This window comes from Sceloporus occidentalis, unplaced genomic scaffold (assembly GCF_023333645.1).
Source record: "Sceloporus occidentalis isolate IW3139 unplaced genomic scaffold, rSceOcc1.0.p SCAF_49, whole genome shotgun sequence".
In the NCBI taxonomy this organism is placed as follows: Eukaryota; Metazoa; Chordata; class Lepidosauria; order Squamata; family Phrynosomatidae; genus Sceloporus; species Sceloporus occidentalis.
The window spans coordinates 2,487,357-2,511,267 of record NW_028317029.1 but is presented as its reverse complement, the minus strand read 5'-3'; the positions used below and the strand labels follow the sequence as shown (position 1 = coordinate 2,511,267).

The window sequence follows — 23,911 nt, the reverse complement described above, 5'->3', positions numbered from 1 at the left end:
TTGAATGCGCATCACTTCAGGAAACCCTATCATATCCATCATTAGGTCCATAAATAAATAATATATATATATAATAATAATAATGAACTATACATGTTATTTAATAATACACAAGTTTGCAGTAATGTGTTATAATTATCTTCATATCCAGCAGTACTGCTATATGAACTAATGTGCACTAATGACACATTTGAATATTAATGAAGAAAAGTATAGAAAGGGATCTCCATTGAGAATTTAAACTTGAAAATAACTATATATTATTGTAAGTAATCCTAGAATTCATTAATCGTGTAATATTTGATGACCAATCTTCTTAGTCACACAATGCCGATGGCGCTTTGCCATAAAAAAACCCTGAAACCTTCATTGTCTCCTTTTAAGGGCAAACTACCACATTCCAGGAGACCTAGTCCCAATTCCTACAGTAGTATACAATAAATTAATTATATCATATTGTCGTGGGACTGAGGAATCATGGGACACTTGCATAAAATATGTAATTTTAGATAACAAGGAAAATTTTATTCAAAAATTTAAAAAATGAAATGTTCTTTTAACAAAGCAGACTTGTTCTTTTACTGTTCTTTTATGTTGCATAAAAGATGTAAAGAGTTATAGGATATTTAAGTAATTAATGGATATTCCACATTTTTAGATATGATTTTGTGGAGGTGGAAGAAGATTCTGAAACAAGCACAGTTGTTCGTGGACGGTGGTGTGGACACATGGAACTTCCACCAAGACTTCTATCCAAGAAGAATAAAATAAAAATCACTTTTAAATCAGACGATCATTTTGTGGCTAAGCCGGGTTTCAAGATTTGTTATTCTCTTGTGGTGAGTAGCAATTTATTATTAAACTTCTATGGACTGATCTGGCTAACTTTTTATGGGGGTTTACTGGTACCTTTATCAAGTTGCTGGATACATTATATAGGGACAAGCCCAGTGACCTCCCTCCATAAGGTTGAAGACACTTGGTAGGAAACGTTGCATCCAAGAAAAAAAAACGGTTGCAAAACAGTGCCTTATTCTTATTCTTGCAATTTTACTATAAGTTATTTGTAAAATTCTGCAACACAAGTATCACTTTTACTAATACCACCTTAGTGCTACAGAATCCGCTTCCATTCTATATATAACATGTAATATGAATCGCCTTTTCAAAAATATTGTGCTGTTTCAGAACAATTTTTAGTAAATATTTTTCAGACGGGTGCATTTGTATATGTTATAGTCCAGGAAGCTTAGCCCAATCTACTACACTAGCCTTGTGCCTTATCACATTGTTTGATGGTAAACAATAGAATAGCTCAGTCTCAATCACCCAGCCTGACAAATTTATGGAGCAAATTATTTATGTAGAGAAGCACTACACCTACATTTACTACACTTTACCAAATCGCCATTCACTCTTTAAGATAAGCAATGACAAGCTTGATTATTCCAGGTACCAAAGCTTTCAATTTTATCTGACATTAAATATTAAACATAATTTCTAAGAGCACTTTGCATGTTACATCATCAGTAAATACAATGGAGCGAAGAAGTATAAAATGCCTAATAGATACAGAGTTACATAAGTGTGCTCAGAAACATCATAAATAAAAATACTACAAAAAATTATACAAAAGACAAAAAGTGATTATGAATTAAAAAAAAAATGCAATTTACTGTCCTGTGATTTGCTGTAATAACCTTTTCCTGGGGCAACAACCTGCACCGACTTCATTTAAATATGTTGCTTTTATCTAATTAGAAGCTTGGTGGTCAGGGCATGAACACAGCGTGTGCTGTGTCTTTGAGATACTAAACATCTACAATCATGAGCAGTTAGTGATCGCTTTTGATCTGTGTCCTGGAAGTTGAATTGCTTACTTGTGTTTGTTTTCAAAATCTTCATTTTACAACAGTCTAAATTTTTTTCATCAAATCAAGACCCAAATACTGACTATTTAAAGTGTGCTTAAGTTCTTCACTATATATTCCTTCAATAGGATCATTACTGTAGTATAAGTTAGATTTTCGCTGACATACCAGGGTGGGACAACCCTATTCACGAGCAGATTGCCGAGAACTTCAAAGGTATTCAAGAGAAGTCTTTGGTAACAGATGCTGCTAGTTCAGTTGTGGATTCTCTACTGACCTCAGCACCACGGACCATGCTAAGTTTACGTCAGGGTCGTCCCTAATCATAAAGGGGCCTTGGACAAGCTTCCCCTGGTCCACCTCTTAATTGTCCCAAAGTGGGCTCTTGCCCAATGACTAACCATCTCAGTGATACCTGCTGCCAGTAGACTATACTAATTAAGAGAGATTGTGTCCACTAGATTGGTGGGTAAAAGTCTTGTATATTACATTTTCATTGTATTAGATACAAGGTTTGGGGCTGTGTTTAATGCTTGACCCAAGGGTCAGCTGAGCTATAAACCCATAAATTAAGCCCTGGCTTTTCTTGTCCTGCATTAAAGATGCCCATAGCCTAGGTATAACTTGGCTACATGCACATTCTAGTGAATACACAACATGATTCATTGTATAAGAATCAGAACAATTTTGGTAATGAACCTCAAAGCACTTTTTTTTTTTTTTAGGTTTTACTTACAACCAGAGATGATCTAGTCCAGGACATGATTATGCATTCACTGTTCCGTCTTTGTGATTGTTGATTTTAAAAACCCATCTCGCTTATCCAAACATGTTTTGAGAAATTTTTCTTAAGATAGCTTCTCAGTGTTCAAGCCGAATAAAAAACAAAACAAAACAAAAACTGAAAATCATGAGAAACCCATAAGAAAACAAGTTCTGAAAAATAAATAGTAAATATTTATTCCAAAAATGACTACACATGGCTAGATAAGCAGCTACCTCCCTCGAATAAGAGTAAGAAGTACATATTAACATCTTATTCGTCTTCTATTTAAATATTCACAGTGTTTTACAAAGAGAAGGACATTTCTGTTCTGCGCAATTTATCATATTTGAAATGGCTTTAACCTGGAAGTAATGTTTCATGCTTGCTGTCTTCTACTATAATTTAGATAAATAGTAGTCTTAACAGAGTGCAGTAAAATGATTCCTCTGTAAAAATATTTGCCTGGTGCTTCTACTGCGTAGGGAATACAACTTATTTCTCAAAACTCTAAGGTGGCGGGGTTATAAAATTTAGGACTGAGGGATTCACTGCTTCTGGACCAATGCATGTATTTATGTATAATGAAAATGTATGTGTGCGAGAGTGAATGTATATCATTGAGACGGCTCACAGCCTCCTAGATAAAAAATTACCACGCCTCAACTACCATCACTTCCTATGTCCATGATCTTCTTGACAGGCATTGTGATGAATGAGACAAAGGTTTCTTTTATTTTTAAAAAATTTGGGTTTTTTTCAATTTTCAGGAACCTTTTTTTTTTTTTAATATTGCTAGTTGCAACACAGAATATGGCAGATTAATCAATAATCAAAAAAAAAATGAGGCTTTGGGCACTGATATTTGATGACCGTGCCACTTTAAAGGGAAGTCCATGGTAGCCTCCTGGTCTTCTGATAAAAGACATTTATTGGAACAAAGTAAGACACACCATGTTTTTGTCGATGCCGACCTACATTCTTATATATCCTACAGGATTTTATCCTCAAGGAGAAAATATTTTTTGCCATGAGAAATTCCCCTTCAACTTCTTATACGATCGATGATATAAAGATCCAGCTCTTTACAAAAAACGATTACCAGTTTAAGTTTAAAAATATAAAACATCCCACTCCGTTTCTGATAACACGTAAGCTTTTATTCCCAATTTCTTGTTACTGCTATCGAGATGCCTTTTGTTAAAGATTGTGGAAAATAATGAACATTTGTTTTAAACAATCACAATACCCAATTAAAATTAATGATATCGAAAACCGTAATCTGTACATAACATTAATGTGTAGGCCATAGAAGTTTTGTTTAATCATTGTTGATTTATATGAGGTTTTGCTTTTATCCTATGTATTGCTAAATAATAATTATTTTTAGCATAGCTCTGAACAGAGCCGAGGTCTTTAATCTTTTCAGACTTTGTTGGCGGCACGTAACAGACATCTGTTACTGTCATTTCATCTCGTCTTTTTTTTTCTGACTTAATTATGTACTCGGTCAATAAATGCAACGGTCGTCTTTCCCCAACTCTTTGGAAGATTTTAATGCCAGTTTATTTGATTGTGGTTTAGAGAACTTTATGAGAATTGTTAGAAGCAAATTGCGACAAGGCCTAGTAAAAATATACGGGATTTCTGGCCACGTTGCCAAAGTATCAACAGGGTGACCCATAGAGCGTGAATAACCCATTTCCAGTTACAGTTCTTTGCCGAAATATTTCTACTTTCAATTTTGTATAGTTGTAAGTGTTTAACGGGCCTTACGTACCACAATCCTAAAAAAGAGACAACAATAGAAAATAGGTCTGTCTATGATATAATTATTCAAATATTATTATCCCTGCTTTAAAGAAATAAATTCTAAATAGCTAGTGTTAAAAAATATTACAAAGTATTATGTAGTATTTTTCCAGATTTTAGAAGCACCTTTAGAAGCCCACTTTAATCTATTTTGATAATTACAAGGCAAGTACGTGAAGATATATATCACTGTTTCCAAACTATACATTTGTGTCTTAGAAACATAGAATTTGATGGCAGATAGCTTAAAGACTTAAAAACCATCTGACAAAAGTATATGTTTCTGAAAAGTGGAGAAGTGTCATAGTATGTGGTAAAAATAAAACTGCATTTCTGTACACCCTTTGCAATTTATCTAAGGAGTTCTTCCACAGGATAGGTGCGACTATATCAATTTTTGTTTCCGAGGACGTGAAAGAATGAGCTGAAACTCTCCCTTACACTATATAACATTTTTTAATACTTTTGGCCAAAGTGACAACTTCAGGTATTTTTATTCTTTAAGTAATTTATCTTTGCAGGGAGTAGCGTGGAATGTGTGGAGTCTTAATTACATTTGTTCGTTTTTTTTATTCTTATAAAAAAGCATTGGATCTTTAACTGGAGATCACCTTGAGTTCTTGGTAGATACCAGGTATCTCACTGGAAACACATTAATACATGACATTAAATCACTGAGATCCCTTTATAAATTCAGGTTTATATTTATTTAATTTTTATTTTCCTTTTTTTTTTTTTTTTTTTTTTTTTTTTTTTTTGAGAGAAGAAGGAACTGTGGTTCCCCCACTTCCTACTCTGATCTCTCTGCTTGCTTCCTGATTTCATGTGTGCTTAGCCGTCAGAGGATCATTAACCTGCTCACCATTTTAGCACTTTATCTGCCTCTCTCCAAATTATGGAGGACAGAGGTAGAGGTTAATACATGCAAAGGTGCTTACTGGGGGTCGGTAAAGGCTCATTGTACCTACTCCATTGTCTATGTAAAATCTAAGCTGGTTTTCATTTATGGAAACTATGTCCTGGTTTCTCTTCTAAAAAGAAGTGATGTAAATAAATGAGATCAGAGCAGTCATAGGATTTAAATAAAACAAAAAAAACAAATGATATAAGTAATCTCTGATCCTCATATCATATCATATTGTACAGTGCTTCTGAGTGTGATGGCGCTATATAAAATAAAAAATAAAAATAAAAATAATAATAATAATATCATGAGACATATCACTAGATTCCAGGTAAAACCATAGCATTATATGAACATCTCTTGGGTCACAAATATGTGTTCTGTGTCTCAATCTCATGTGATCACTGGAACATTCCAATATATTTATGCAATGTGCTGAATAACACATTTAAAAGTCCAAATGTTCTTTGGTTTTTCTTATTTTTCTGATGAGACGTTCCTTGCCCATGACTCATCTCCACAAACAACAAGAAAAGAACACAATAATAGTAAGAGCTTTATACCAAAGTTCTCTGGTTTGGTTGGGAGAAAATAAGCTTAACTTCGTAGGGGGGGCATTTTGCTGGGAACTTAGTTTAGAGTAAGGAGGAACAACATTGCAGTTTTACCTGCATAGGTAGAACTCAACTATAAACTAGTTTTGGGTACTCAACATAGTTCCCAAAACTAGAGTTTGGCACTAAGAGAATAAACACATGTACGTTGACACCTAGTAGAGGGGATTCATGAAAATAATACTCAATAGGATTACATCAAATTGATTGTTGAATTTAATGAATTATCTGTGACAAATACAAAATAATGAAATTGTGTGGGGTTGAGATAGAAGGAATAACAATTATCCCATTAACAAGTAGCCATGTTGAATCAACGTGACAGTTGAGCCCAATTGAAAAACTGCCCTAGTTATCCCAAACATACTCAATGCTTCAACAAATCAGATACTAAGCAACTCAACACATTTTGTTAAAAACTAAGAAAAATTGGCATCTCAACTTATTAACTAAAGTTTTTTGGTGTTCTTACAGGTTACACGTGCAATTTTGACAACTGACTTTAGTGAATAGACCTGCCAATATTTGTTATAATCATGCAAATGGCATTATACATATTGTTTTTACATTATACACCTCTATTCTTATTGGTTGTAATACATAGCCATAGTCATGAATTACATCATTTTTAGCTTTTACAGATGCAATGTGCAAACACATACATAATTTTTCCAATGATGGATACCGTTTTACATATAAATATTTAGCAGACAGAGAATTTCCATTAAACCTTTGACAAGTAATTAAATTGTTGCAATGCACAGTTTATTTGAGATGTTGTACCAACCACATTGTCTGAAGCAGAACTGTCTGGAAACAATGCTCGCAAATTCTAAAATCTCCAATTCAGAATAACGTATATTTATAGTGCGGCGATATTAACTCAACATCTATATTTTTTTTAAAGTGGTTTATATTGATGCTTGTCCTTACTTGAAATTTTGTATCAGCATGAGGCATATTCTGAAGGGACAGCAGCTGTGCTAATGATAATTCACTTGAGAGAAAAATTTGTCCACACCGAATTTTTATTTTTGGCAGGTAAATGATGCGTAATGAGAATAAGTTCTGTTTTCTTCTTTTACTGAAAACTTCTTTTTCGTGTATTTTATTACTTTGTAACATTTCAAATCTATCTTGCTCTCAGTAAACAAGGATGTTAAAGGGACAAAAAAATATATACCGTATTTGCTCGATTATAAGACGACCCCCCAAATCTGAATATTAATTTAGGAAAAAAAGAAAAAGCCTGAATATAAGACGACCCTAAAGGAAAAAAGTTTTACCAGTAAATGTTAATTCATATAAACTATTTTTTTTAATAAAAGCTATGATTGAGAAAAATATTTTGGTTTTATTTCATTCTATTTTCCAACCTGCCCCCCCAGTTATACACATCTGCCCCAGAAATGCCTTATACCCCCTATATGCCACTGTGCCCCATGATATGCCTTTTAACCCTATATGCCACTGTGCCCCATTATATGCCTTTTGACCCCCTATGTGCCACTCTGCCTCCAGAAATGCCTTATACCCCTATATACCACTTAGAGGGTTAAAAGGCATATTATGGGGAAGAGTGGCGTATAGAGGGTTAAAAAGGCATTTCTGGAGGAAGAGTGGCATTTAGGGAGTTAAAAGGCATTTCACAGAGCACTCTGCCTCCAGAAATGCCTTATGCCCCCCATTTAACACTCCCCCGCACCCCCCCCAACTTACCGGCACTTCTGACTTCCCTGTCATGTAGCCCGGGCAGCGTGTAGATCCCACGCACTTACGCTGCAGCCGGAAGGAGGCGTGGCTAGCAGCGGGGGTTGTCTGCGTCCATCGAGCAGACCTTCCCCGACTGTCAGAGATCAGAGTTCCCTGCACCGGTGCGGAGCTTCACACCGGGGGACTCAGAAGTACCGGTAAGTGGGGCGGGGCGGGGGGGGTTGAGAGACAGGAGGATCCAGGTCCCCTGCAGCTGCGGGGGATCTGGATCTTAGTCCTCTCATAGTCAGACCTATTTGAGGTCTGATTATAAGACGACCCTGATTATAAGACGAGGGGTATTTTTCAGAGCATTTCGAGCAAATACGGTATATATTTATTTTTTTTTTGTCCCTTTAACATCCTTGTATATATATTTAAAAATAATTTTAAAAAAAAGCATCAGGGAAGCAAACTCTGCCCAACGTCACTGTTGATGCCCTTCATTGACGTATCAGGGAGGCCGGAGTCAGAACCGTGAGCAGAATCCAACAAATCAGACAAGTCAAGTTCAGAAAAAGAGCACCAGTGTGATAAGCCAAAGGGATGAAAAAATGCCACCCTCTGAGAGACTAAAACTTTTTGAGCGCCTACTGGTAAATGGTGGATTAGGAAAGTATAGGGAACCATGCCTTTCCCTAGACCTGTATGTTGCCAGAACAACTCGTGGCACCCAGAAGTTACACAAACGATTATGTTGGCTTCTATGTCGACCTACGATGGTATACTTACGACCTACGACCCAACATGACAATCCCTTAGCGGCAGGGTTTAGGAATTGCATGATGCCGGCGCCCGTTCATGCCGGTTGCACGCTACCACCTTGCTAAGAAGTATGTATCACTTACTACAAAAAACTATAAAACATTTGAAACTATCTTAAGCCCATATCAACCTCTGTCGAGCTCCGTCGAGCGATAATTCATGATACGGAATAGCAATAAGACTTTACAGGATGTAACATAACAATTTGCTATCAACATACTGGTTGATAACACTTCTAAAAAAAAAAACCACATCAATGTGCAAAAGTATATGCATTTGGGTATTATTTTGTAATAAGGACCTATCTATGAAATAACATACATAGGATATGGCTTGTAGTACTTAACAGCTTCACGTGAGTCTGGCAATATACCCATTTCAATGTATACTTCATCAGGAGGGTAGACACAGGCAGCATATAATAAACAACCACATTATACTGATATAAATTATTGGGTCTTCTGGGTGTCATATCAGATGATTACGTACCTTTTCTTAATGCAGAAGAGAACTCCTTATATCGGCAGATCGGAATTTCTCTTTGCTGCCTGCATCCAGAAAATCTCATTTGTTTCTAGGTGTTTTATCATTTAGCTTCTAAATGAAAAACCAGCACTGTGTCAAAAATAAGGGCATTCTAGGTAACACAGCAATTTTCTTATATGAAAAAATTAGAGTAATTTATCACATTTTCAAATGTTCTCTTGTAAGGCGGACTTGGAACATTTAATGCAATAAAGGAGGAAGTTGAAATTGTCGAATTACGTACGGTAAAGAAAACTAATTGCGTTTAACACTTTATTGAGCCAAATTATCAATGTGATTATGTGTGTATCATTATTATTATTATTATTTGGTTATGTGTATAATATTGATATATTTCATGAATAATACATTAGATCCTTATAACCACTTAGAGTTACTGAACACAATTGCAATTCTCTACACCTTTTGCCCTGTGATCGTTCCCTCCCTGGCACCTAAAGGGTTAAATGTATTCACACAAAAAGTGAAATTGTTCTGTATTTTTTTTTTTTTTTTTTTTACTTCTAATACGGACAGTCTTCCTTAACAGCTAAATGCCGGTGGGCAGATAAGGCTTCATACTTACCCCTACTGGGTCCTCAGTGGTAGATCGGGACCTAATAGTGTGCAGCCAAAGGCTGAGTGTGTTGGGCTGCAAGCCGTGAGAGTATAAAAGCTTAATGCGCAGCTGCACATACGTCATTTGTCAGCTGCTGGCCTTAAAGTGCCAGGGGCACTTAATCATCCAATGTCCAGTCCTGCTCCTTAGCTCCCTTGAAGGATTAGATGCTATAGACTTAGTTTTAAAAGGGGCATCCATAAAGGATATTATTGCAATGATCACTAGCTCAATAGATTGACCCTTAGTCTGAGACGACTAGGTCAAGCCCTGACAATGTATTTTGCTTGTAACAGTCGTGTTCTTGTTCAGTTGAGCCTCCAGGCACCATGACTGTCAGGACTTCAGCTACTTATGGGCCAAACCTAACTCCGAGTCAAGAAATAGGCCAAAGGGTCAGGTCAGGCTGAGTTTAAATAAAGTCACAAGGCTGTCCGATGTCAAAACCTGGGTACGGAAAATATTATTGCACCCAAAGATCACTGAAGCTGGCTAACTACTTGGCCAACTAAAATGTAATATAAAAACCCCATCAAGGGGCAAAAGACTAGGTGCATAGGTAACAGTTTGGGGCCATGACTATAATGACTTGAATTTAATAATGAAAATAAATGCTGACCACATCATAAAAGCAAAAAGTGGGATTTTATCAAGAGAGTAAATGTCTGTACATAAGGCTGTATTATTATTTTTTGCTGCAATATTGAAAGGACTGAGGTTTTTAGTCTTCCATTATACTTTGGCAGCGTGACACAGTCCTACAGTGTATACTTAGTACAAAGTTAAACAGAATCCTTTGAGAGAGGACTGGACAGTGTTTAAATAAATGGACTTTCAAAAAAAATCAATACACAAGCAATTGTTAGTTGGTTCAGACAAGGACCCATTACTTTGACTATGCAACTAAAATACCATAGTAGCTTGCTGCAATTTTCAATTATAATGCTTCACTGAACACCTTGTAATTATATGTATCTATCTAGGAGGCTATCTGTTATATTTGGTATATGGAATTACGAAGGAGAACAAGTCTTATCATAATATGCAATATTAATTCATAATAAAAGTAGAAGGATTTGGCTTAAGACCCTTTGGATAGGATGGTCTGCATAAAGATTGTGACATGAATTACAAGGAATGCATAATAAACCCATATGTTGCATAGCAATGACCTTCTTTCATAAGGATTGCTGTCACACATCAATACAAATTGATTTTTTTTTCAGGGACTTTTAACTCTGCAATCATTTTTGCTGATCCACCAGCAATTTTGTGCTTCATGCCAGGTTCCCAAAGTTTTTTTTGTTTTTTTTAAGTTTAAATAGGATAAGCTCTGAAAAGTTATAGAACGCTTTAAAGCATCAATATCCATAGATGGGGTAAATGGATCTAGTCTGGTGCTGGAAGTATTGTTACAAGTTGTCCACTCCAATTTCTTTTTGCTGTGAAATGGACCCAAAATGACTTATGGATTTGCTAGAAGGGCATTTTCCCCATGTATAAGACGCTCCCATGTATAAGACGCACCTTCATTTTGGGGCCTGAAATTTGAAAAAAATGTATTACATAGTTATTGAACTCACTCATACTCATCATCCTCATCACTCCCATCCATTAACTGCCCCTAAATTAACCCTAAAGAACCCATCAACCATAACTGCCCCTAAATTAACCCTAAAGATCCCATCAACCATAACTGCCCCTAAATTAACCTAATTGATATATAGAAATAATATATATATATATATATATATATATATATATATATATATATATATAGTTTCAGAGAACATAGAAGGTAGGCATCACCAGAATAACTTAATACATAAATCCTAAAAATCTTAAGCATGACAAATCAGAATCTGTTCTTCTTACTTTAATTCTTGCAAACAAAACATCCTATTTTTAAATATAGGTGTGTGCTTTCCACTCCACTTTAAATGTTGCCACGATACAAATGTGACTTTTCTACTTTAGCATCCCTCCCTTTATGCTGCAATAAATGAAGAATGGAATCATACACTTGCTTATTGAGTATTATTTATGAAGAAGAATAGTAAAATAGTTACATGATCTAATATTTGTAAATGGTTAAAGTGTAACAGTATTAACCATTTGCTGACGGTACTAGCCCAAAATAAATTACTGTAGCGTTATTTTTTATTGGGGTAACATATCACTTTGGGCTAGATATTTTCTTTTCCCATGGATACTCAAGGCTTTGGTCCTTTGTCAATGGATACAACATATATAAAGCAGATTAGGATCACAGGCTCCTAAGAAGTTTTGGCATTTGTTATGCAAAGGCATAACTGGTGACCTTATATGGGATGGAAGAAGTAATCTTCTTTTTACATGGTTCATTAAAATGTCAATGTGGTGTATCGCGTGTGTGGTCCCAAATTCCCATATACTATCTGTCTAATGCCAAGAAGAACAGATGAAGCAGCAAGAGGAGATGGCTACCAGGTGATTTAAGGACACAGGAGTGTTAAACGGATGACATACCTGCTGTGGTTGACCACTTTTTATCTTGTTTGCAATTATTCACTGCTATTAAAATGGCATCTTAAAATTAGTCAGCACTGCAGCGTTTATATGATGTAGAAGTAAACAGTGCTTCTCATCATTTTAGCTTATATCGCATCTCATGTCAACTGCAAAAAAATATACATCTCTAATGAAAGATGCTGTACTTGTCTCTTGTGCGCTGAATATTTAATTTAATACAGTTGACCTAAACCATTTTCTAAGTCTGGTTTTCAGTTTGTGATTTTATTAAATCTTTATATTATACAGTAGAGTGGCTTTGATTTAATTGAGAAGGGGCCACAAGTAGACCTTATTTGTTCTCATCTAGAAAAGCATTATTATAACTGTCTTGTATGATAAGGCTGATGCGACAAGGAAGGAGATATCAGAAGAATGGACATCATGCTGGAAACCAGAAGAAAACCCCTACATATGCCTATTTACCACTGGCATCCCATGCTTCTGACAAACCTTTAAGTTCTATTTCTGGTGGAACATCCCGAATTTTAGGAACTCATTGGGAGGTAATTCGGTTGGATTCTTTTGAGATACGTAATAACCATAAAGAACACCCATGCCAACACAATCCCAAAAGTAAAGTTTATTGAATTCCCCAGCTTCAAATACAAAGGCTGGATGTGTTTTGTGTCTCTTAAGGGGAGGTTTTTTTTTTTTTAGACATGACCCAGTTGTTGGTAAGCTATTTCGTGGAGTCCTAGCCAGTGACCACATTTTAGTAAATGTTCTGTATTGTACAAGCCACTGTACAGCTGGCACATCAACCATTTCACATAATTAAAAACTAATTTTAGTAAAACAATCCAGCGTCCTCCTGTACACTCTGGTAAAAAGTAACCAGGAGAAAAAAATGTCTCCTGACTTAGGCCACTGAAAGGGTTAACAAATTAAATTCATTAGCAGTGTGGATGTGGATCCATGGCGTATATCTTCACCATGAAATCTTGAAAAGGCCGATAAATGGCAAGAAATAATAACGAAAGGGCAGTGCGGTTATACAACGGGAAAAAATTATAGAACAAGCGAATGCACACCAGAAATTGTAGAACCAGTAGCCCGGGGCGTCATGACGTAGGGACAATCCTACGTGCTTCCTCCTCCCTCCTCCCCTCTCTCTCCTCTCTCCCTCCTCTGCCGGAATTCGCCGGTCACAATCCAGGTTTGGTGGCTCGGCGACTCGGCGGCTGAGTGGTTCGGCGGCTGAGCGGTTCGGCGGCTCAGCAGATCGGCGGCTTGGCTGCTTGGCGGGATGCCGATAAGACAACACGCTGGTGCGGTGGTATGACAATACGCCGGTAAGCTGATACGATCCGGCACGTCATCACGGCAATACGCCAGCACGGCAGTCTTCCTGATCTTCCTGAATCTAATCCACTGCAGTAAGATCCGGTATCACCGTCTGTTCCATCATATGATATATCTATTTGAGCTGGTGGTGAGCTAATCTGATTACAACTGCAATCCCTGCAAAAGGAGTTAAACTGGAAGGCTAATGAAGTGTTTGTTGGGGCTTATTGTTTAAATTTCTGTTCAGTTATAAAATGTACTGCGGTCTGGATACTCTTTTACCTTAGATTATTTCAATCAAATTCAATCCAATTTTAGACTGGAAGTCTATATATTTGAGAACAAAGTAAAAGAACAAGGAGAAGAGGGCTTGTGGCTTGAGCTTGCTCCTGTGAGATATATTAGTAGGACACTGCTAAGAGACAGAAAATGCCTCCTAAAAATCCAAACCGGAAGTCTGCAGGTATTACCTCTCCAAAAGGGAATATTGTGGCAGGTAAAATTGAGAAATTCCTTGAAGCCTCCCCTGTTATGACGAAAACCCGCTCGGCTAAAAATGTGCCCTCAGTGGAAGGAAGAGAAGATACAGATGGGTCAAGATCTGCATCTCCCCCAGAAACGGAGAACTTTGGGGGGGAGTATAGTCGGCTAAATGAACCAGGACTCCTTAGCACCATTCTTAAAGAAGTTCAAAATTCCAATCAAGCCCTAGTGGAGCTAAATTCAAAGGTAGAAAGCTTATCGGTTGAAGTCTCCTTTATCAGAGATGACCTAAATAAGATACGAGAAAGGATTGATAAGTTGGAAACATTGGTCCCCTCTTTGGATAAAGAAATGGTGGGGATAAGGAACACTACAACTTCTCTGAATACGGACATGGGGAAATTGAAAGAGAAAATGAGAGATATGGAAGATAGATCCAGAAGGAATAATATTCGTATTCTGGGCTTACCAGAGGGGGTGGAGGGATCAGATTCTAGAATGTTTTGTCAGAAATGGATTGAGGGGACTGTTGGGGTACAAATACTCTCCCTGTTATTTTGTGTGGAAAGGGCCCATAGGATCCCGGCAAAAGCCCCTCCACCGGGGGCTCTAGTCAGGACTATGATCAGATTGTTAAATTCATCAGATCGTGATGTAATTCTTAGACGTGCAAGGGAAATGGGTACAATTACATATAATTCGGCAAAGATTGCCATGTATCCAGATTTCTCCATGGAAACACAAATGCAATGAGTGGTGTTTGGGGAAATTAAAAAATGGCTTAGACTGGCGAATATTCCTTATTCTTTGTTGTTTCCCACAAAGCTTCGAGTGTAATATAAGTCAGGGACTTTATTCTTTTTAAGTCCTCAGGAGGCGACTAGGTGGTTGGAAGAAGAGGGGTTGTAATTTCTAAATGTCTAATTTATTTTGTTCTAGGGATAGAGGGGGGAGGGAGTAATTATGACGGTGTGTAGAGATACGTGTGGAAATGGTCCAGCACGCATCACGAGATGGGGGGGTGGGATATGTGTCTGCAGGGTTTGTTTTTTTTTTATTTTTTTTGTTCTGAATGCAAGTTAAAGTCTTGTTTTGGAATGTGAGGAGAACGGGAGAACGTAGGAAGAGGGTAGCTATATTTGATCGTGTTCAGAAACATCTTCCGGCTATTATTTGTTTAGTGGAAACACATACGGTAGGAGAGACTCAGAGGAGGTTGACAAGAAGATGGGCCCAGGTGGAACTACACTCCTCCTATTCTAATTATTCGGCTGGAGTTTCACTACTTTTCCATCGAAATATTCCGTTAGTGATTAAGAACAAAAAAGTTGATGGGAGAGGTAGATTCATTTTTGTACACTTAACAATATATAACCAGGAGATGATTATGGCCTTCTTTTACGTCCCTCCCCCTTTCTCCCCACACCCAATAAATAAATTAGTTCAATTTATTCGAGATAAGGATCATCTCCCATTATATTTGTTTGGAGATTTTAATTGTATACTGGATTCTGCGAAAGATGTGATCCGAGTGGGTAATATACGGAATACTAATGTAAATACTCAGTCCCCATTAGCAAGAATAATGGAAGAACTAGGTTGGAATGATCCATGGTGTTTAATGAATCCTGCTATACAAAGATTTTCATGTTTCTCCGCCTCGTATCAAACCGCATCTAGGATTGATTTAATTTTATGTAATGATTTGGGGACTAGGTTTATTCATAAGATCGTATATGAGTCGAGGTCAATTTCAGATCATGCACCACTAGTGGTCGATTTTTCATTGAGGGAGGAGAGGAAGAATGAAGGGAAACCTTTTAGGTTCAATCCCCACTGGCTGACACTACTTGATACCAAAGAAAAGAATATTAATTCCTTAAAAGAGTTTTGGGAGATAAATAAAGCATCTGCAACTTTAGGGTTGGTTTGGGATACACTAAAAGCATTCCTGCGGGGGTTGCTCCTTAGGGATGTGGTTATAAAAAAAGTTTTTTCCAAAAAAAGAAAGATATAAGAGAGAAAGTCCTTAGTAGCGAAGTAAATTTTGCAAAACACCCTTCAAGGGATAATCATAACCAAATGAAAGAATTACAGGATCAACTTGCAGCTCTGATGATAGATAAGGCACAACATAAGTTATTTTTTAGAGGCCAAAGGAACTTTGTTGAAGGGGGTAGGCCGGGGAAATTACTAGCAAACTTGGTAAAGGCCCAGAAAGATAAAAGTGATATCCTAGTAATTGAAGATGAAGATGGTAAGATGGTAAGGGAACCAAGTAAAGTACAGGCTGCAGTTGTTAATTTTGTTTCTAAATTATATCAAGCAGATCTAGTAGTAAATGAGGGAGATATAGTGGATTATTTAAAGAAGTGTCCTCTACCAATGATTTCGGATGAACAGAAGGAAGCATTAGAAAGGGAAATTACGGTGGATGAGATGAGGGTGCACTTTTTTCTTGTGCATCCTCATCCGCCCCAGGAGGGGACGGTCTCCCTTTCGGGATTTATCAGGAATACGCAGGTGTTCTCTTACCTATGTTATGCTCAGTTTTTACTGAAGGTCTGAAAGAGAAGCAGCTACCAAGTTCTATGTTGGAAGCAGTAATTATTCTTATTCTTAAAAAAGATAAAAATCCAGCAAAAGTGGAATCATACCGGCCGATTTCCTTACTTAACACTGATGCGAAAATCTTAGCCAAAGCGCTCGCTAGAAGATTGGCAAACTGTGTGTCGGATCTGATTGGAGAAGATCAGACAGGGTTTGTACCAGGAAGATTATTACACTCTAATCTTGAAAGAGTTTTTGCCAATCTCCAGTTGGGCAGGAACTCTTCCCACTCCATCCTGTCTCTGGATGCTATGAAGGCTTTTGATAGGGTGGAGTGGAGTTTTTTATGGCATACATTAACAGCTTTTGGTTTTGCGGAGGGTTTTTTGAGCTGGGTACAACTTATGTATAGATCTCCAGTAGCAAGGATAAACTTAAATGGTAAGCTTTCGGACATTTTCCCGTTAAGTCGAGGAACCCGGCAGGGATGCCCACTTTCCCCTCTTTTATTTATATTATATATTGAACCACTAGCTCTTAGTATTAGGAAAAATACATATTATATGCGGATGATCTATTATTATTTTTGGAAGATACTGAAAAAATGCTCCCAATAGTGATAGACAGGGTTGAGAACTTTGGTAGTCTGTCAGGTCTTAAAATTAATTGGGATAAATCAATACTTCTCCCATTGAACCCAGTAAGTAGCCCCAAGGTTCAGGGGGTTAAGATTTTAGGTCAGGGGGATCCTGTGGAATACTTGGGGATTAAAATCTTGAGTAAAGTTGATCTTTTTATGAAGCAGAACCTTATCCCATTAGGTAAAAAGATACAAAAGAAGGTGTAGATCTGGGCAAAACTCCCATTGTCGTTGGCAGATAGAGTGAGTCTAGTAAAGATGATTGTTCTCACGCAGGTTTTGTTTGTTCTATCTGCCTCACCAGTGTGGATTCCGGATATATGGTTTAGAGGACTAGAAGCTACATTGAGCAAACTTTTGTGGGGAAGAGGAAGAGTGCTTATGAAATATGCCAAGTTTACATCACTGGAGGGCGAGGGGGGTTGGGCATTACCGCATTTCAAATTATATTTCCTGGCTACAAAGACCCAGAATCTGAGGTTAAATGGATATGGAGGACTAATACGGTTTCTTTTAGAAACTAGTGGGACCTCTAACCCCATTGAAATGTTGGAGACAGATTTACAAGTGGAAGGGGAAGTTGATTACACAACTTTGGTGAAACTATATAGGAAAGTTTGGCAAGAAACTAAACGTATTTGTAAAATTGAGGGAAGTTTACCCCATACACGAATATGGCACAATTTAAAATTTAAGGAGTTTCACAAGGGTTTAGGGAGTGATTTTTGGATTAAAAAGGGTATTAATTTTGTTGATCAGTTGTTTACTGCTGGTCATATTAAGGATTTTGATGAGTTTAAATCTGAATATGGCTTGGATAATGGCCATAAATTTTGGTACAATCAATTAGTACACGCATATAATCACACGGAAAATAAGAAGATTTTTGAACTTGAGACACATGATATGTTTGAATTTTTACAGAAAAGGGTCATAGGGAAAAAGACACTTAGTATTATTTATAAAATATTTCTTGGAGAAATGGATATAAGGTTCTGAGATAAAATTAAACGGAGGTGGGAAGAGGAGATTGGGGCTATTGATGAGGCCTCATGGAACCGTATTCTAATTAACACAGGGTGTTGCACTGTAAATAAACAATACCAATTCACTCAACTTAAAATTATTTATCGGTTATACTATTCTCCGCACCAGTTATGGAAGGTTAACTGTAGAGACAACGCAGACTGTCCCAGATGCGGAGTCCTTAATGCAGGTTTATTGCACTTATGGTGGCAATGTGATATGATAAAAAACTTTTGGGACGACATATTTAATTTTTTGAAAAGGAAATTTAATTGCAATGGTGTAATAGATCCAAAGGTTGTGATCCTAGGAGATGTGGAACAGTTTGGTAGGTTAAAAAAACTCTTCAGGGAAAAAAATTTTCTAGGGAGACTATTGATCTTGAGGAAATGGTTTGATAAAGGAGCCCCCGTATTGACCCACAAAAAGAGGGACTTCCAATTTACTTGGGGTCTATGGTGATATATACTCCTTTTTTTTTTTCTCTCTCTCCCCTAGCAGACACAGGGAGGGATGGGAGGGGATGAATTTGTGAATACTGTGTATTTGCTTTTATTGTATTTAATTACTTGATAAAAGAAATAAAGAGTATTTAATAAAAAAAAATTAAAAAAAAAAAATTGCAGAACCACATTCACTCTCAGAGGGTGATTACCTTTAGCTCACCTATGGAGGATGCCAATAACTCATGCTTCACGTTATACCAAATAAAATAATGTGTTCAACACTATTTCATTCCCACTATGATCAGTTGGGTGTCTAGTCTACTCAAATATGGTCTTATTAAATAAAGCAGCATCATTTTGTTACAATGGCTGACTCACCATATATTGAGTTCTGCTTCAAGAAATGCTCAAGGAATGTTTTTGAGTTTGAAAATAAGGCATTATTTTACCTAAATAATCCCAACAGTAGCAAATATGGCAAAACCAGTATATCTTATGAATTTCTTCTCCTAAAGGGCTCTCCCTTCTTCTCATCCTTGCGTAGGCAGGCTGAACCAATCAGTTTCCACCAGAGTGGTGAAATAGCTTAACAAAAAGGAGACTACCTTAAATTGATGCTCCCATGTTATAGACATAAAATCCTTTCAAAGCACAGATTTTCCTTACTTTAAACGGCAAATATGATCCATATGAATTCATGATTTAAACTGAACAGAGACATGTAGAATTTGTGAAGACGAAGTACAGTGTTACATCTATCCACATGCTGCATTAGAGATAAAGGCTGACGTGACTCACATTCAACGTGAGACCTTTATCATGCAATTCCATGTAGATCTTACCAAACCTTTCCCCTTCAATTCCTTTCTACCTGATCAGCATTGGGTTAAGCTACCCCGTGCCTAAATATACTGCTAGTCACGGAGAAGGAACGGAAACTCATTTTGTCAGCTGCCTTCTGTCATTTTTACATGCTTTCATGTTTCATCCATATGTCACGGTTTCATGTTGTAAGCTTGTTATTTGAACTTGAATAGAATTAATGGCAATGGGACATGTGGACTGAAATACCTTACTGTATGTACGAGCTGGATGATACATCTGTAGCTGAATCAATAGAAATAGATAAATCTGTAAGAATGTATTCTCGGTTAAAAGCCAATGAATGGTTTGTAAGGTGAGTTTCATAAATTTAACAAGAAAATTTAGCAACTGTAATTCATGTAAACCAGCCAACCTTTTGATATTTTACCAAAAGGCAGCACTTATAAGCAATAATTTGTCACTAGATACACATTTAGTTTTTCTTATCTTTACGTTTTCTTTATCTATATTCCATTAAGAGGAATTAACAGAAGTAATTAATTGCCAACTAAGTTGTTTGAGCAGGGCCCTCCTCACCTCTGTTGTCTCTGTTAGTCAACTTGTTATGTCCTGTCTACCCATTATACAGCGCTACGGAATATGATGGCACTATATAAATCAATAAACAATAATAATAAATCGGGTTGTTAGCCAACGCATTGTTAAAATGGATGGTAGTTTACTCAGCTCAGGTTACTTTTATCCAAGGAAAAATGTTGCTTTTGGTTATTGTGGCCAAATGACTTTTTTCCCAATGGCACTTGATGCTTTACCAGATACATCCCTGGATATAGAAGAAATGCTGTCTGTCACGGAGCCGGAGAGTCTGACCGACTACCTCAGCTGCCTGGGACACTCTTTCTCCGGTTTACCTCCCAGAGACAGTAGGGTCAGTAAAGGGATTAACAATACAATGGGGTCCCAACCTCCACTATCTATTACTGGCCAAAATCAGTTCCAGGGATGGATTGGCCGGGGGAAAATGTGGGGGGTTGACTTATATAACATATTAGTACACCATGGGGGGGCTGACATATACAACATAGTAGTGCACCATTGGGGGGGTGTCTGACATTAAACTAAAACAATGGTAGACACTCCCTGGTTGCATATCTTGGCTGTCTGCTGGAGATAATCCTCTCACCAAGTAATGAGATAAAATACTTCTGGGGTAAAGAAGTCTTTACAAAGCCAGGACACATAGTGGATAGGGAGGAGGCTGGCTGTCAGGCCTCTCCGGTGGCCCCAGTGATGGAGGGTTCCTTCAGATTGTCACCATTATATATAGGATATACAGTGTAAGAGTTGTAACATGTGGATTTTGTTTAATGTGATACCTGTTCTGTTAGTTACCATGCGCCAGGATGAATTTTCTTATAAAGGTAGCTAGTCTTAGCAATGTACATAAAAGCAGGTTTCATAATAAATGTTATTGAGTTCAAAGATATGGTTTGAGGGTAAACTCCATAGATGTGTGGTGGTACCAAGCTTAACTTCAAACAGCATCTATTTCATGGCTTTAACAATGAACTCAATAGTACCTAAACCTATATTATATCATTAGTTATCTAGTGACCCCTTAAGCTCAGAACTACTGGAATCATAAAATAGTTGCTCCATAGCTTAGTGAATAATTTCTTGAGTATTCTGCCCAGAACAACCATTTTCTCCAGATCAACGTAAAGTTCACTCTATATATTTATAATGAAACACAAACCAATATTTGGAATTTTGGAAGGAGAGGCCACCAACAATATGTGTTTTTTGTATGGGAAGAGATTGTAAGGAAGAAGGAGAAGCAAGGCAGCAAAATAATTAGAACCAAAGTTCCTATTGGTTGCAAGTTGTAAGGAATTATACTATAAGTTATGAGTTTTAGACTGATATCATGTAGATATTAGAAGCTCTGTGTTCAACCTCTTGAAAGGTTGGTGGAAACCATATAACACCACCGATATTTTTATTATTACTAGAAGAAATATGCTTTGTCGACACTGAAGCATTAGCATATGTGATAAAAAAAGCAACAGTGAAAATTGCATAACAGCACAAAAGCTAAATACAGATTTATTTGCATATAGCTTTGAAATTAGTATAATGACATGCTTAGTAAAGCAGAAATTCAGCTTATTTTATTCCTTCCTGTGTGTTTTTTCTTTATATGGAAGCAGCATATTTTGTTTATTTTTATGTTCCATTTCCCGAGACGAAATACGGCTCGTTTATGCACCAGACATTGGACAATTATCAGCAATATGTCATATTTTGCTTTAAACAAAAAAAAAAGGGATCAGACAAAAATTGTGAATATCCATTGGGCAAGGGGAATTTTCACAGCATATGTGTTATGTTCTCTATTTTAGCATTTAAGAATTTTAGCTTCTATTTCCAGCCTTATGTAATAAATAAAGTCCAGTTATCAAAGGAGAGCATTAAAAAGAGGAGCTTTCACTCTTCTAACCAAGTTAAGCCATCTGTGTTAGAACTCCTTGTTATCTCATCACTGACCTGGCTTGGACTTTGATCTTAGCAGGACTCCACCTGACCTTCCAGCTTGAGTACTGGTTTTGACTTTGGATCAGCCTCTGATATCTCATCATGGGTTATTTTCTACACCATGGGCTTTGTTATTTCTAGGATACCAACCAACCAATTTCCACCAAAGGAGACGAATATCTATACAATAAGAATATCTTAATGGTGAGACACAATCATGTGGATCACCAGAACAGAAAATTAAGATGGCTTTCCCCATGGTATGCACATAAGGAATCGGTGATTTGCACATAAGAAAGCAGTGGGAATAATCATGCAATGTTAGATGGCTGGTACCATGGCATTTACATAAGGTAGATGCACAGATATTACATAGTTACATAGTTACATAGGCTGAAAAAAGACATGCGTCCATCATGTTCAGCCTTTCCTATATCGGTTAATTTTTTGCTGTTGATCCAAAAGAAGGGAAAAAAACCTCAGTTTGGCTCTTTCCAATTTTGCACTAACTAGGGAAAAAATTCATTCTTGACCCCAAAATGGCAGTCCGATTTCTCCTTGGATCAATAAGCTGTTTCCCAATAATTAAAGATTATATCCCTGAATATTATGGTTTTCCAAGTATCCATCCAGTTGCTGTTTAAACATCTGTACAGAATCTGATAAAACTACCTCTGCAGGCAGAGAATTCCACATCCTTATTGTAAAAAACCCTTTCCTCCTTTCTTCCAGTCTGAACGCGTGACCACGTGTCCTATGCATAGTCCTGTTTATGAACAGATTTCCACACAATGGTTTGTATTGGCCCCGAATATATTAATATAATGCTATCATATGCCCTCTGAGGCGGCGTTTTTCTAAACTAAACAGATTTAAATTAGTTAACCTTTCTTCATAACTGTAGCGCTCCATTCCTTTTATTAATTTTGTAGCCCGCCTCTGCACCCTTTCTAGTGCTATGATATCCTTCCTTAGAATAGGTACCCAAAATTGCACAGCATATTCAAGGTGCGGCCTTAGCATTGATTTATACTGTTAATATAGTATAATGGAAATTCGGAAGGATCAGCTATTTCACGATATGTATAAGGATGCATATTTAGCCATCATATAAGAGCCTAGTGCACCCGAAGTGCAGAGTACACATAGATATGGCTTCTAAGCCTGAACGGGATAAATTATGGCTTCCAGTATGTTCCGCAATTCCATTTTCAAACAGCCACAGAATTCCAGTCTTCATGATTTTATCATGCTTGCGCTTCAGTTTTAACCAATTATGGAATTTTACTACGCTGAGATTCCTATGGAAAATAGTTTTTATGAAAGTAGTTTAGCAGATATGGGTATGTCCTACAAATAGAAATACATCGACACAGTACGCAATATTTTGATATATCAAGCAATTTTGTACGTTACAAGCAAAAGTTATTCAAGAGAACTGCGGATGCTGGTGGAATGAAGAGTTTTGGAGAGCCATAAGGAACTTATTTTTTTTTCACTAATGCTGAAATTGATGAGCTATGAAAAAGATAACTTACATTCCACAAGCAGGTGGTGTCCCTCATCATCTCAACTATTTGTAAAAACAGTTAGTGCTTATCAAGTGTGAATCACACAAGATAAGGTTGTGCCATGACCAAACATAAATAGAAGATCGGTTACATGTGAATTTCGTGTTTCATAGTATATTTCACCTTTTACCTCTTGTGTAATACACCCTAACTCCCTGGAAGCTCGGTTGAGCAGGGTACTCCTTTCCTCGTCTTTCTGTAAGTCAGATTCTTATATTATTTACTACTTGTTATGTCCTGTTTATACATTGTACAGCACTGCAAAATATGATGGCGCTATATAAAACAATAAATAATAATAATAGCACATCAATAGACTTAAGAACAAGGGTCATCAACATATTGGCATAGAAAAAGTATACCAGAACTAACA

General features: G+C 37.0%; 1 protein-coding gene across 1 annotated transcript in view; it reads left to right on the top strand.

Moving 5' to 3' along the window:
* The window catches only part of LOC149288904 (platelet-derived growth factor D-like), a 67,708-nt gene that overhangs the window by 16,027 nt on the left and 27,770 nt on the right, over nt 1-23,911 (top strand). The window contains exon 4 of the mRNA XM_089491173.1: nt 659-839. Within this exon, the coding sequence (XP_089347299.1) occupies nt 659-839 (181 nt within the window). The remainder of the gene's footprint in view (nt 1-658; nt 840-23,911) is intronic.